A 15,990-nucleotide genomic window follows, 5' to 3' on the forward strand; every position below is an offset into this window, starting at 1 on the left:
AGAACAAACTGATATGCCTCCAGATACGTTGTTTCTATTTTCAGCCGACGTATGTTGCGGACGTACACAAAAACCGCTTATTTAGTACCGTGATACTTTTACTATCGTCTCCTGTGACACTTTATTTCATTTTGATCACATTTAAAACCGAAGTTTCAGGTAAGAGGATTGTATCGTAGCGCCAACTCCAATGTTCAAGGCGCTCGCTTAGCGCCCTCTGGTGGTGAAAATGTGTACTGAACGTTTACTCGTTTAATCTTCATGACAGAAAACTGCTGGTGTTGCACAAAGGTTCATTTATCTCATGTAAGCTGTGGGCACAGTGAATTGGACAGAGTCATTCAGAAACAAAACCTTTTGAATGACGAACTAATTCAGTAAAGATATTTGCTCTTTATTAGGTCCATCAATATTTTACAAGCAAAAGAACATAATAAAGGCAGATTAAATATAACACATCATGACACGAAGCAAAGACTTCAAGTACAGAGGTCCACTCAGTCCCAATAACAGCAACAGTTCCTTGGAAGACTCTGTCAGAGAAAGGAACAATACAAATACTGACATGTTAAGAGGAAATAATAATAAATTAAGACAAATTGTGGCATACATAGTGCAGTATGGACTAATTCTAACCAAGATGGCAGAAGTCTATGCTTTGTCAATGCCCAGTTCCTCAGGTGTGGAGATGCCCAGTTCATCAAGTGTGGGTCGAAGCTCTTGAATAACATAGGGATATATTTCTTTGTGGGGGCCAGCTTTGTCCTGTGCCAAATTCAGAAAGAAGTTGTACATGCTACATTATTGCACGTCTTCACATGCAAAAGAGCAGAAAGTTAAAGCATTCATATAAACACAAGGAGTACTTAAGAGATCAAAAATACAACATTCTAGTTTTGCACCCTAAACAATGGAATGGATTTATATAGGGACATGCAATACCTGAGGTGAAACCAAATGTATTCCTTAATGTTTCAGTGTGTGTTCCACTAACCTTGACTGCCTCAAGAATACGAATGGCACTGGCCACGTCATTTATCCTTCGGCAGGCTTTCAAGGCTGCCTCCAGGATTTTTGGTTCAGGTACCAAGTCATAGCCAATCAGAGTGTTCATACCTTGAGGAAAATGTGAAAGAAATATGTATTCTTTACATATGCAATTGAGCATCAACTTTATTTACCTTTAGTTTAGTTTTACAAGTTACCCAACTGGATCACATTTCATAGGGAGCTTTGTAGATTTGCTACACAGTGTTCTAGTGTATATACACAAAAAACAAGAAGTACTTTAAAGACTACATAATTTCTAGGGCAGAAATTACTTCCTGGTTCTAAAATGAATACACAAATGGAATTCATTTTAAAACTGGATGGTCTGGATGATGTATTAAAAAAAAAAAAACAAAACAACAAAAACAGACTTAAATGCAGGAAGTACAAGTTGTTTGATTTAAAAAGCCAGACAGAGTTAGCATATTTGAAAGAAAATCATCCTTAATGTAAAGTTTATGAAAGGACTCAATTTATTAAAATTACTAAATATCTTTGACATGGGACTCACCACACCAACTACTGCAAATTAACCATCTACTCCAAGTTTAATTAAATGACACAGCTGTTGCAAGAACATTACCTACCTTTCCTCAGCTCCCAGGCATCAATATCTGGCTTGCTGAAGTAGGTAACCCAGCGAGCGTCAAACTCCTCATCTGTCTCCTGGCTGCCATGAGAGTAGCAGCGGGTGGCTAAAGGAGCTGAGGGCAATAATTCAAATTCATGAACACGCCACAAATATCCTATATGATGATATAATAAACATGAATATGTGACTATATGATATATATGAACACAATAGTATGAGAAAAGTGGCTTAGAATTAAAACATTATCTAGAGTTTGTTTTTTATTCCTTAATCTTAATTGTTTATTTCCCAGTTAATGGAAAACTTAACTTCATGTAAGTATTTAGTTTAAAAACGAGTTAAATATTGTTTGTCAGTCTTCTCATTTCTCTACTTGTGCAGCCTGTTTTGTGTCAGTCGCGCCCTAAAACTGACTTGGAATGAAGGAAGCCTTGGTCACATATAGAAAGCAACATGCACTACCAATATGCATCACAGATAGTTTCCACTAGGACAGCCATAGCAAACGACCTATCGTCAGTGAGTACCTGGCTAGGTCAAAAACACAGTTTTTGTAAATTCAGAAGCGAACTCTTCCAGTTCAATGTAATCATGACCTGGCGGTTAGGGAACTGGTCTTGTGACCGGAGGGTCGTGGGTTCGATTCCCAGAGCTGAGGCCATGACTGAGGTGACCCTGAGCAAGACCCTTAACCCTCAATTGCTCACTTGTATAAAAATGAGATAAAAATGTAAGTCGCTCTGGATAAGGGCGTCTGCCAAAATGCCATAAATGTAAATGTAACACAGCATCTGACAATCCCACTGGGTGAAAATGACGGGTCTGTTGGTAACAGCAATGCCAACGCTTTAGGCTGGGTGTCTGTGAGGTCGTAAGATCAGAAATGAGATCTGATCTTGTACAAGAGAGGGACGCGTCTGCTCTCACGCTCACATTAGTGGGTCAGTGATACTGCACAGTGTATAATACACATACACTCATTCACCTGCACCCGACATTCACTTTAGTAACAGGACCTGCCGTTAGCCACAGCAAAACCGTGAGCTACTTTAATTGCATGTGAGCTAGAAACCCTTATCCTGCGGAACACTCGGTACCGTTAGCCAGGCAGCAAAGCGAAGTGAAACCTACATCACCTACATCAGGGTGACATTCATTACAGGAAGTAAAACGCAGCACAGCCAACTAGTCTGTCTGGTCTTATGTAAAGCAAAACTACATCCCACGTGTATAAAATATAGAATATATCTGTTTGTATTGGCCAACGTTAGACATCTAATTTAAGGTGCGTTAGTTAAAATCACGCTGTAAAATAAACGGTATAAACCACAGGGAGCCAGCTGCCCAGCTAAGACGGCTATGGTGGTTCACGCTGCAGCGCGCCCGGGCCTCGCAGCCTCGCCGGGTCATTGCAAGGACACAGCCCGGCTCCAGCTCCGCGTTAGTTCGCGCTGGCTAGGACGGTCACCTCCAGGCTGTATCCGTGTTTTGAAAGAGCAAACTTGTTATATTTAACAGCGGGAACAACGCCGCAGGTCGCACTTTTGCTGTAACTATTAAGAAGCGAGTCGAAGCTAGTTAGCTTGCTAGCTAAGCTACGTGTCCGCGATAAACCTGAGGTAAAACGTTGTTGCTTAGTTACGACCACGTAGCGGGCCGACGGTTTTTAATTTACCTGTATACCGGGGTCGTGGTCGTGTTAAACTCCGAGCACCGGAGGCCGAAAGGCGGAGGGCGGCTCTGAACATGATGCAGGACACCTGGCTCACCGCTGCTGTTCTTCAAAAGACGGGCTAACTGGCTAAGCTACCCAACAACGCCGCTTGAACCGGGAGGATCGGTCGCTAGCGGGCGTGCTGCGAAGCGACGAGTCGCTTTCCGCGCATGCGCAGTAGGTACACCGGTGCCCTCCAGCCGAAAGCTGGTCGACAACTCGTGACAAGTACGTCAGAGGAAATAAGGGCAGTTCAACGTGGTTTTAAACGGAGTGCAATGGAGGGCTATATAAGATTTTGACATTTAAATATTTCGTTTCAGAAAAAACATTTTATTGTTTTTTGATTGCAGGTGTGTACGAAAATAACTCACTTGGCTATTATAAAACCCCTCATCAAATCCAAAAACTACAGAACGACTTTATTGTTTTGTTTGGTAGTCAGTCTTCGACAAAGGATAATAAATTCATATATGCAAATGTTGAATTTACAGAAGAGAAGTAGCAACCCATGTCTAAATACAATGAGTAGTATTTTCAAAACGATTACATTCTTTAAATAATATTCTAGAAGAGGACAGGTTTGAGAGGAGAACATTAAATCTTTCAAATGCTTCTTCCAAGTAATCTGTTGGCTCTAGCTGCACAACTTGACTTGCTGACACGAGGATGACGTCTGACCACAGGGTGCCGGCTGAAATATTGCTTGGATTTGTCTGAGGTCCACAAACCCGCCAGTCCCTTGATGAGGGGCATCATGGTTCTGTGGTAGGGAACTGGTCTTGTGACCGGAGGGTCGTGGGTTTGATTCCCAGGCCTGAGGTGCCCTTGAGCAAGGCACCTAACCCCAACTGCTCGCTGGGCTAGGGCTGCCCACTAGTAATCACTAGTGTGTGTGTGTGTTCTAATTGCACAGATGGGTAAATGCGGAGGACAAATTTCGATTGCGTTGAAAAAATAACAATTGACAAATATGGCACATTTAATTTCATGAGATCAAGGTGCCTGCAGATGTTCTTTTTGCAGGTATTGGTATTTGGCAGGTGATGGTCTGCTTGGTCCAGACTGCTTCTGCCCAATCCACTCCTGCACTAATGGCTTCAGTTAAGGTCTTCAGGACCTGATCATGCCTTCATCAGTACCATGCCTCACCAAGTGCTTTTGTTCAGCAGCTGAGGACATATTCCAGTGTTCCCCTCTTGTAACAAAGTGGATGTGTTAGTGTCTGCTTATCCCAATGTGTGCAGGTTCGAAGGGCTTGGACGCATACAATTCATAGATGAGAAACTGGATGCAGTGTGGCTTTCCAAATCTCAGCCCATGTCACTTCACTACATTCAAGGACAATATCTTGTCCAAAGTCCACAATGTTTCATTCTCATTTCTTAGCAGGTTCTTGTCTCTACTATATATTGTTGCTCTCACTTTCTCCTGGACAAGACATTGCATTTCCTTCCCTCTGGTGGTGTCAATTTGGGGAACTGGAAATCTCATTTGTATTAGAAATAAAATAATGACATAGATAAAACTCAGTTTAACCTGATCCAAAGTTATTTATGTAAACTGTGGATGAATAGAGTGATGGGAAATGTATAAAAATGTGGTAGCCCTACATAATTGTGTTACATGTTTTGAAAGTTTAATCAGTACGTTTTTGAAAAATTGACTGTACATTATGGGCATTATGGTGAAAACGGGGCAATAATGAAGTACAGAAAACAATGGTGATTGGAACATGCTGTACGAGATGTACTATCCAGCAGAAAATGTTATTTTATGTGTAATAACATTTCCAAAGTATGGACATCAGAAAAAAAAATTCTGGTTTCAGCCTTGCCTGTAACATATTTGTGAGTTGTTATTTTCATGGTGTTTTGTTGAGAAATGCATTAACGTGCAAAAATAAGACATTGCATAACTATTGAGTGCATTTGTTTCCTTTTTTCAGATCTGTAGTTTTGCATTTGACCTACATTGTGTGCTTTTCACTCTTTCGGATTGAATTGCACAGGTTTGCATGTCAGTTTATGTGCAACCTCTTGAGTGCTGCTGCCCCAGTTTCACAATCGTAATCGTAAGAACTAGAGAACTGTATGAAGCTGGTAATTATGGTAGCTCAAGCGAAATCACTTCCTGCTTGATGCATTTCACAATAAAAAATGTTCATGTAATTACAAGAACCTCACCAACTGCAGAACACAGTATATACAAAAAAAACATACCATGTATTCAAAATGTTATTTACAAAATATATGTACCCTATTGATTAATAGTTTAAATGCAATACATATTCAGTATAGCTACTGTGAAAATGAAGGAATTTGAAAGGAGTTATCATTACTACAGTAGTAATGAGAGGACTTTTACCAAGTAGCACCAGTGTGGATTCAATTTTCATTAAACGATGCCTTAAAGGTGACAAGTGAGAATTGCCCAAAATGAGAGAATTATCATCTTCTCTGTCTTGAGGAGATAAAGGTGTAGATAAAACATAACTTCCTCTAGTTAGTGCCAAAACTGAAGTAATCTTGGTTGAGCCCAAATCAGATTCAGTCATCCTTCAGAAGCAGAACTTATTCCTCTCTCCTCGTCAGTTAATCTTGGTGTGAAATTTGACCCTCAACTCACCTTTGAAGCTCGTATCAAACACCACCGCAAGATCTCCTTTCACCATTTCAGACATATTGCTAAACTCAGTTGTATAATCCAGGTTCAGAAAGTAAAAGTCCTCACCAGGATTTTGCTCAGGCTTCCTGGATTGTGTTGATTCCACTAATTTTACCTGGATTGCACTAATTAGAAAATCTAGCAGGCTTGAGCAAAATCCTGGTGAGGATTTTTACTTTCTGAACCTGGATTATACAACTCTGGCTAAACTTCATACTCTCACCTCATCAGATGCTGAAAAGCTGGTTCATGGTTTGGTGTCCTCCAGACTGCATTGTCACTATGCATTTCTCATTGAGGTCCATAGGGCCTACACAAATTACAGTACATTCAGAACAGCACTGCTAGGACCCTGATGAGAATGTGAAAATATGAACACATTACATTTATTCTCCACTCTCTTTATTGGTTGCATGTCTCTGCTAGGATTAAATACAATGTTTCCCTCCTTGCTAGTTATTTAGTGATTTAGCGACCTGATAGGCTGACAGCAGAAATGGTTCTTTCATGTACTTGTCCTAGACTAAATGCTATGTTACCACCAACATGATGGCAGTCAGCTAAACAGAGTGTGTTCTTGGTGACGTCAGTCCACCATGACTGTATGACTGTGACTGACAGATGTCATGTAGTGTGGAAAGCTGTTGTCTTCACCCCTTTTTGAAGGACTTTGCTGTTGCAGGTGGATATGGACTAGGCAGTTGAAGAGCTAGTTATGTGGCCAGTCAGCATGTTGTCTGTGCTGTATCTTGCTGAGGAAGACAGCAATATCTGAGGTAAGGAACGCTCTCATCCTCCCAGGACCTCCAGTTTACCGATACACCCATGTATCAATTTCTTGATGCACAGATGTATGTGTGTACATATGCACTCAATTGTTCAACAGGGGTGCAGAAGTGATTGCAGAAGTAATCCTTCATTGCAGTCTTACTTCTCCAAGGCATCCATGATCTTCACTTCCACATTTGAATCAAGATCATAAATGAAAAGAGGCCAAATGACAACCAAGAAAGTTGGCAGCCGTATTCTCAGTCTCGAAAGAGAAAAAAGCAACACTAATATTTTTATGTGTAATGGAACAGGGGTGGTATGAAGATTTAAAACTATTGCACATCTTCAAAGGCTATATGAGGTAAAGAAAACTATAATGTTAGAGTTATATGCTTTCTATGTCCGCAAGCATCTGATTTCTTCTGTAATTCCGGAATAACAATATAAACATTCTACACAGTGGCATTGTGCAAATTTCTGAGAACCCACTGTAAGAGGCAGGTTGAAGGCTTTAAAAACGAAAATCTTATTAAAATAGATACAGCAGTGTGTGGCCTGTGTTCCAGGAATATGCAATTCAAAAAATAATAAGTACAGCAAACAAACAATATGCTGACAATTCTGTGAAATAAATGGCATAAACATCTTAAAGATACAAAAATCGTTTGCTGCAGTCTGTAGAAAACATCTAAAATAGTCATCAACAAACATTAAACAGACCAGGGCAATCATGGTCTGGTGGTTAGGGAACAAGTCTTGTGACCAAAGGCTTGTGGGTTTGATTCCCAGTCTTGAGGCCATGACTGAGGTGCTCTTGAGTAAGACACCTAACCACAATTGCTCCCTGCGTGCTGTTTTAGGGCTGGCCACCAGTCTGGGCATTTGTGCACCACAGCCCCCTAATAATTACTGTTGAGCAGTGAATTAAAACACTAATTATTGTGTGTCTTATCACTGCACAAATGGGTAAAATGTGGACAAGTTTCGATTTGGGTGAAAATCACAACTGACAAATATGGCACATTTTAACATTGACTGTGTGGTTGTTGATCTATGTCCTAAGAATGTAAAATTAAAAGCAAGTAGAGACTGTCCAGAAACAACACAAACTACTCTGAAGCACTTGTAGTCTAATTCAAGGATGTAAAGATCTGCCAAAGAAGAAAAGAGAAGTGGAGTACAGACATTTTCATACACAAGACTTGTGCACATCATACATTCATAAATCATACAATATGCTGTTGTTCAAGCCACGTAACATGACATTGTGATAAAGTGCAGAGTAATGGGGGCCAAATAAGGGATGATGTGTCGTGAGGACTGTCCACGTGAGCGTGCATACGTGAGACTACAGTCCATGATAACACACTACTGGCTGCTCAACGGTCTGATCCCCTGCAGAAAGAAACGCCTCCTGCTGCATGTCTTTACCACATGACCCATGTGAGGAGTCCCTGCGAGGTCCTCTGTGGTGTGAGGCTGCTGACCCTCTTTTATGTTGTCCCATTGATGGTAATGGTGACCAGAATTGATGCAAATTGAGGGGACATTTTTATCCAGTCATCTGAATCCCTTAACTCTCCTGCCTCTTCCACACGTCTCTATCGCTGTCCTATGCTGACACCTGTGCGCTGAAGTTACCCCTGTACAAACGTTCAGCCCGTCACTATTCAATAATGGAACCACATGCTTTTCCTTCTGTAAAAATGAAATAGCAAATCCCAAATGATTTTAAATTTTACAGTCGTCTATACAAGTTGCATCTCTAGAAACGCCAGATCCTATTCCGATATTAGACATGGGAACAAGACACTTTTCTGAATCTTCCTTGTCCTGGTAGTACAGGCACTTGGATTTGCAGCAGAGTCACAGTTTTCAAAAGTGGACGTTTTGTATGCGGAAATCTTCTCAATGACATAAATCAACTGTCTACTTAACAGCAACATACCTGGCAGCACCAGATCTCCTCACCAGCTGCAAGGTTACAAAAATAATTTCCCAGAAACATTTTATGAATAAACAATTTTCTCTTCAAGGACCCTGATCTTTGAAAAGGTCACACAAAATGTATAGCTACAATCTAGAATTTTGTAGTTAATGTTATAGGAAGCACAACACAATAATGAATCCTTTTGGTTATAATGGTTATACAAGAATCTGAATGACTGTGAATGACATGAGGCAGCAGGGCAATGAGGGAGACGAGACATTGGGACCTCTTGAAGAGATCGGTACCACATCCCAACAATACGTATATAGCATATATATATATATATATATATATATATATATATATATATATAGCAGCAGCAGTTGGAGTTTTGTACTTCTGCTTCCATTTCCTGAATTCTAGATAAAGAAAGGCATCCAGCACTTGCATATAGACATTGAAAATACAGTTAGCCATTAGGGATGAGGAAGACACATTTCAGTGTAAAACAGTCTGAAACTCAATGTACCAACAGTTACCTAGCAGTTTTAAGGAGTAATCCCAAAGCTACCATCACGTACAGGTCCTGATGGCATTAATTCCTTTGTTTTACAATGTTCTGGTCATCCTGGTATTCGAAACACCATAATCATTATAAACATTGTTGAATTTTCTCAACATAAAGCCAGTGCACATCCATGCATGTAACATAATAAGTTATGTTGAACATAACATCTTATTATCCATAACAAATGGAGCGGCACTTCAGAACTGCTGCTTTCTTTAAAAACATCACTGCAACTATTCAATTTGCTGTTTCAGTGTCGTTATCGAGTGCTACAGACAGTGCACACAGTCAGCTGTTATCTGGCAGACCACCAAAGCCCTTCTGTAGGTTCTCTCTAGTGGGTTTCTCTGTAGGTCTTATTAATTTGATTAAAATGAAATTAGGTCTCAAAGGGAAGCATAGTGGATTGCAGTACCCCAGAGAAATGAAGCCAAAATTGAGTTAGCATAATGTTATTAATCTTCCAAGTAGAACTTTACTTTAAACTTTTATTAAAGATACATTAAACAAAGAAACAGTATTTTGTTCTTGGCATAATAGAAATTACCACAAATGTGAAACAACATATGAGAAATAACATGTGAGAATAAAATATGAGAAATAACATGTGAAAATCACTAACAAAACAAACACTCAAGGCCATATCCAGCCAACGCTGCAATATTAATCCAGCCTTTCAGCTATAATTCATGAAGTTTATTCAGTTTTGATTTGTGGAAGTGAAGCAGGACTAGAGAGCCCTTTCACAATAAACACATCACAACTAGAGGCATGGAACTGCAAAATAAGAATGCTGTTAAATGACTATATTGATAATCCAGTGTATATTATGTATAGTAATGTTTAACTGTGCTAGTTAGGCCCTATACCAGCAGCTCTTGGGGAAAATTAACTTCTAAAAACTTCTAGCAACAGTGTGTGTTCACTCTGGATGGATGAAGGGCACATAATATATATAACAATTTTCCTAAGGGGACCAATAAAAAGGTCCTTCCTCCTTTGTACAGGCCTCTCTTTGCACAGATGAATACAGTATTCTGCAGATTATATATAGTTCTCCATCATTAAGGACACCAGATCATATTTTCAAAACACTTCCTGTCCTCCAGGAACCAGAATCTTCTCCAAAAAATAAATAGGCTACATAAATAAACACATAAAAAAAGACTGTGACAGAATTTATGATAGAATGTGGTAACCAGAAAACACACTGAAATTATACACTGCAAATTATAACACACTGAAAAAAACTGTTGAAAATTACAATTGTAGCACATTATTAATGTTGACATTTTACAAGCACCCATTCCCTTGGGTAGGAGATATATCAGAACTGCAGTGCACCCCCCACTGGCTGTAAGGAAGAAAAACAACCATAACCATGTAGTCATTTAGGATCACTGAACAAATGACTGTTAATGGTTTATTTTTTTTACTTAGATCTGAATCTATCACAATGTTGGCGCATCACATTCAACTCAACTGTCCTGTTCACCTGCAAGATCGCCATCTTAATTCTGGACCCGTGTGACCCTTGAACATAAGCATCTCGCACCTGACCGTCCTCATACGATTGTAGCACAGACACAATGTGCAGATCGCGTGGATGTGTGGAGAGGCACTGGGCATGCGTTCCCATGTTTCTGGAGATCTTTTGATGCTATTAGTGTGTACAAAAAACAAATATATGCCTACAATCTCGGTTACAAGACAAAAGTGTAAATACTGTGACTGTACTAGCCAATTTCTCACACTTATCCTCACAAGGAGCCACACTTTACATTATGACTGAAGAAATATTCAGTGCACTGGGTGACTGCAGAAAATAAACGTGCGTGGATTAGGACAAGGAAGCATGAAAGCCCACAGTAAATCCTTTACACGGGTCCGTCGTCTACAGTGGATGTACAGGTTACTCTCTTGACTGGTCTAGATTCCCTTGTTTACATTAGGATAATGGTGCACCATGCTGCGGAACACCAGGACTGGCCCTGTGCCACTAAGCAGACCTTACCTGTGAGATGGTGCTAACTAGGATAACTCTGATGCTACACCAGTTCCTCTTTTGAGGGTATGTAGTTCTACCCTTGACTCATCTCTCATCTCTGGACAAGTGCAACTAAACCAAACCTCTTCATCTCTTAAGCAGATATCCAAACCCAAAATGATAATTGCGAATTAAGTCTGTAGGTAAATGTCATGTCAACAAGACTCAGCACAGTTACTGACACACCCACCTTCCAATGATTGCTATTCATTAAGATCATTAAGTCTGAAACAGCATACTTAAGCAGTACACGCTAGATTTCAAAGCGGTTTGTTCTTTCACCATTTTACCTACAGCATATGACATCACATGATCACAGTTAAATGCTCCAGTTGAATCATGGGAAAGGACAGTGTGCTGCAATTGCATAATCCAAAATGGCTCCAGATTCAGTAAGCCATCCGGGTACCTTTCGATTACTGTCTAATGCATACTTTGTATTTGGATATTCTACCCTTTATGTCTTTGCTTTGGGTCTGTCTTGGATTTGCTGTTGCTTATATCTCTTTACTACTTGCCTTCTCCCTGACAACACACAACAACTTGGGCATGCTCAGTGCACGACTGCCAGGCTGAGACAGCTGGAGCAATAACGAGTTGTGGTGTAAAGTGAAAATAAAATACAACATGCTTTGCAGAAACTTGCAGAAAGGGGGGACCCATTCTCTTCTGGTTGGCAACAAATTTTGTATTTTTTTCTTAATATCTACTGTTACGTGCATGGAGTGCGTGCACTTAAAGGTGTTGCTTACAGAGGCCCCTGTACTTGCCCCTGACTGTACTCGTCCTTTCATTCTTGAAGTGGACGCTAGTGATTCCGGTGCTGGAGCTGTTCTTCTCCAGGACGACGTGGATGAAATTAGTCACCCTGTTTGTTATCGTCTAGACTTTTGTCTATGTACACCTGTTTTGTGTGTTGGCTCTCTGGACCAGTAAAATCTCTAGTCACTATCAGCTTGACCCCGTGCCGTGTATTTATCTTATTCCACCATACACCCAGTGACAACCCTGTGCACCCATAGAGAGAGAGTGGGATGTAACATCTACAATATAGACCAGGGGTCGGCAACCTTTGAGACATGGAGTGCCAACTTTAACATTTCTAGTCAACGAGTGTGCCACTATCAACAAACAAATAAAATAGGAGCGGGGGTGGGGGGGTGCATGGGGGCAGAGTGAACTAATAATAAACCAGATTTATTTCAGCGAACTCGGAGCGGCCGTTTTCTGCGTGCTCCTAGCACTTGATTCGTCGCTATTTAAATATCTGTTTTTAACCCTAAAAACTGTCCATAAATTTTTTTTACTGATGCTGGTCCAGCGTGCCGCGTTCCAGTGATTATGCCTCGGCGTGCCAACGGTGGCCCGCGTGCCATAGGTTGCCAACCCCTGATATAGACTATATATGCCTATGTGAACACTGTCATACCATGATGGGGAATGCAAAGTTTTCTTTGACACACAGGGTAGATCGACAGTGAAGGGTAGGTCATGGACAGATAGAAATATAGACTACCAACAGCCTGAAACAGTACTCCCTTATTAATATCATATGCTACACACAGGTAACACACGGGTAACACACACACACAGAACTGGACATCATTTAAATGAACGTTGACGATAAACACAACTTTAAAATACTGAACACATTTGCAATGCTTCTGCGTTTCATTTCTTTCCCTCCACCGTACAGCTTCACCATCCCCACACCACCACCACCCTGCAACTCCCTCTGAACTTGTTAATATGGATCCTAGAGTACTACAGTTTACTTCATTTTAGTCTGGATGTACTAACCATTGTGTTCATAGTATGCCTATACGCTGGTTATCTGCATGCTCTCTGGCTAAGTGTGCAGTGCATGCTTTTGCTCCCCATAGGTGTGGGCCTGTAACAGTGCAGCATAATGTATAAAACCCATTAATTTGTATTCCTTAGACCAAAGATTGTGAAATAATACCAATATCTATATACATTTCTTATATATCAATATGTGAAACTTACTCCAATGATTAAATAATTTTAAGTTGAGCAGTGAATTAAAACACTTTAGTGTTAAAACCTGAGGACAGGAGCTGAAAAACACAATGTAACAAAATGACTTTCAGTTGTGTCTGTTTGGTGGAGGATGAGCAATCTCATACAGCTGTGGCAGTTGAATTTCGCCTGACTAGCAAAGGAACTAAATTTGGCAGTAAGAACTACACTCATCTGTCCAGCCTAAAACAAAAAACAAAAAAAGATACATGTGTGTTCATACATTTTAGTCATGGTTTGCTTATTATATTAAACTTTATTTGTATAGCACCTTTCATACATATATGCAACTCAAAGTGCTTTACAGAATACATTTTAAAAAGAAACATTAAAAGGAGGCAAAGATGAAAAGACAAAGGAAAATATTATGAAATTAAAAATAAAAAAAAGGAAACAAAAGAATGTAATAAAGTGAACAGATTTAGGGTTGCTTAACTAAAAATGTAAGCTGTGCAGAGATTATTATCATTCACACTCACAAATTTACAATAGAACCAAAATAAGTAATAATAAAAAATAATAATAATAAAAAAAACAAACCAATAAAGTGACGAATGATGCATGTATGATACAGTCTATGGCAGGGGTAATCAACTATATTGTTCCGCGGGCCAAATTTGGCAGATAGCTCTGACCAGCGTTCCGGGGGACGGGAGGGGGGTGGCGAACGTAAGTTGTTGAGCGGAGGGGGGGAGGGGGTGTGGCTAATGTAACACTCGTGACGGAGTGTTTTTTTCCCAATAGCGCTGAAATAAATGCTCCGGTTTAAAATTAATTCTCCCGTCAAAATTAAGAAATGTTTTTAACAATTTATTCTGGGTCCGGATGGGATGGCATTTGGGTCCGTATCCAGTTAATCAGGAATGAGATTGGGTCCGGACAGGACTGCGTTCGGGTCCGGATCCGGACTGCGGTCCACCTGTTGGTGACCTCTGGTCTATGGGCTTTATGCACCTAAGAGTAGTGTGTCCCCGGTGGTCATTTTACGATGTACTTTACTGATGTCTATACAGAACTGTAATGGAAAAGTGTTTTGTTATGCTTTCTGTTAGCAAAAATAAGTTTATTCAAGTGTACTATGAGTATACTTTTTTTTTTTTTTTACTAAAACTGAGGAAGTATACTTGAAGTTCACTTTTTATAAACTATATTTTAAATACTTAAGAATAGTATACTGAAGTATACTTGGCTTATACTTAAAAGTATAAACAGAAGTCTAAGATTAAGTACATTAATACCAAGACTTGTATTTTAATACTAAAACTTATACTTGAGTATACGTTTTACATCTTTCTGCCACAAAGTACTAATACTTACTATATCTTGCTCCAAGTGCATTATAAGGTCAAGTCATTGACTCATGCTTAAAATTTAATTTATATATATTAATAGTATAATGCTGGAGTTTAAAACTTTACAGTACATAGTACTGTATGTGTGCTCATTGCATGTACAGTGGGGAAAATAAGTATTTAGTCAGTCACCAATTGTGCAAGTTCTCCCACTTAAAAAGATGAGAGAGGCCGGTAATTGACATCATAGGTAGACCTCAACTATGAGAGACAAAATGTGAAAAAAAAATTGAGAAAATCATTGTCTGATTTTTAAAGAATTTATTTGCAAATAATGGTGGAAAATAAGTATTTGGTCAATAACAAAAGTTCATCTCAATACTTTGTTGTATATCCTCTGTTGGCAATGACAGAGGTCAAACGTTTTCTGTAAGTCTTCACAAGGTTGGCACACACTGTTGCTGGTATGTTGGCTCATTCCTCCATGCAGATCTCCTCTAGAGCAGTGATGTTTTGGGGCTGTCGGCGGGCAGCACGGACTTAACTCCCTCCAAAGGTTTTCGATGGGGTTGAGATCGTGAGACTGGCTAGGCCACTCCAGGACTTTAAAATGTTTCTTACGAAGCCACTCCTTTGTTGCCCTGGCAGTGTGCTTGGGATCATTGTTATGCTGAAAGACCCAGCCACGTTTCATCTTCATTGCCCTTGCTGATGGAAGGAGGTTTGCACCCAAAATCTCACAATACATGGCTTCAGTCATTCTTTCATGTACACGGACCAGTCGTCCTGGTCCCTTTGCAGAGAAACAGCCCCAAAGCATGATGTTGCCACCCTCATGCTTCACAGTTGGTATGGTGTTCTTTGGATGCAACTCAGCATTCATTGTCCTCCAAACACGACGAGTTGTGTTTTTACCAAATAGTTCTACTTTGGTTTCATATGACATTCTCCCAATACTCTTCTGGAACATCCAAATGCTCTCTAGCAAACTTCAGACGTGCCTGGATATGGCTTAAGCAGGGGGACACGTCTGGCACTGCAAGTTCTGAGTCCCTGGCGTCGTAGTGTGTTGCTGATGGTAGCCTTTGTAACGTTGGTCCCAGCTTTCTGCAGGTCATTCACTAGATCCCCCCTTGTGGTTCTGGGATTTTTCCTCACTGTTCTTGTGATCATTTTGACCCCACGGGCTGAGATCTTGCGTGGAGCCCCAGATCAAGGGAGATTAGTAGTGGTCTTGTAGGTCTTCCATTTTCTGATTATTGCTCCCACAGTAGATTTCTTCACACCAAGTTGCTTGCCTATTGCAGATTCAGTCTTCC

The 15,990-nt window shown here is 40.2% G+C and overlaps 1 protein-coding gene across 1 annotated transcript; it reads right to left on the bottom strand.

Annotated features, from left to right (window-relative positions):
• Window positions 1-373: 373 nt before the first annotated feature.
• cox5aa (cytochrome c oxidase subunit 5Aa) lies at window positions 374-3,560 on the bottom strand. Its single transcript, XM_077007349.1, has 5 exons — window positions 3,318-3,560; window positions 1,638-1,754; window positions 995-1,116; window positions 637-765; window positions 374-533 (listed from the first exon to the last, which is right to left on the bottom strand). Exons 1-4 carry the CDS (start codon window positions 3,388-3,390, stop codon window positions 652-654), a joined length of 426 nt encoding a protein of 141 aa, XP_076863464.1. The 5' UTR covers window positions 3,391-3,560; the 3' UTR covers window positions 374-533; window positions 637-651.
• Window positions 3,561-15,990: the final 12,430 nt, after the last annotated feature.

The sequence above is a fragment of the Brachyhypopomus gauderio genome, chromosome 5, assembly GCF_052324685.1.
Source record: "Brachyhypopomus gauderio isolate BG-103 chromosome 5, BGAUD_0.2, whole genome shotgun sequence".
In the NCBI taxonomy this organism is placed as follows: Eukaryota; Metazoa; Chordata; class Actinopteri; order Gymnotiformes; family Hypopomidae; genus Brachyhypopomus; species Brachyhypopomus gauderio.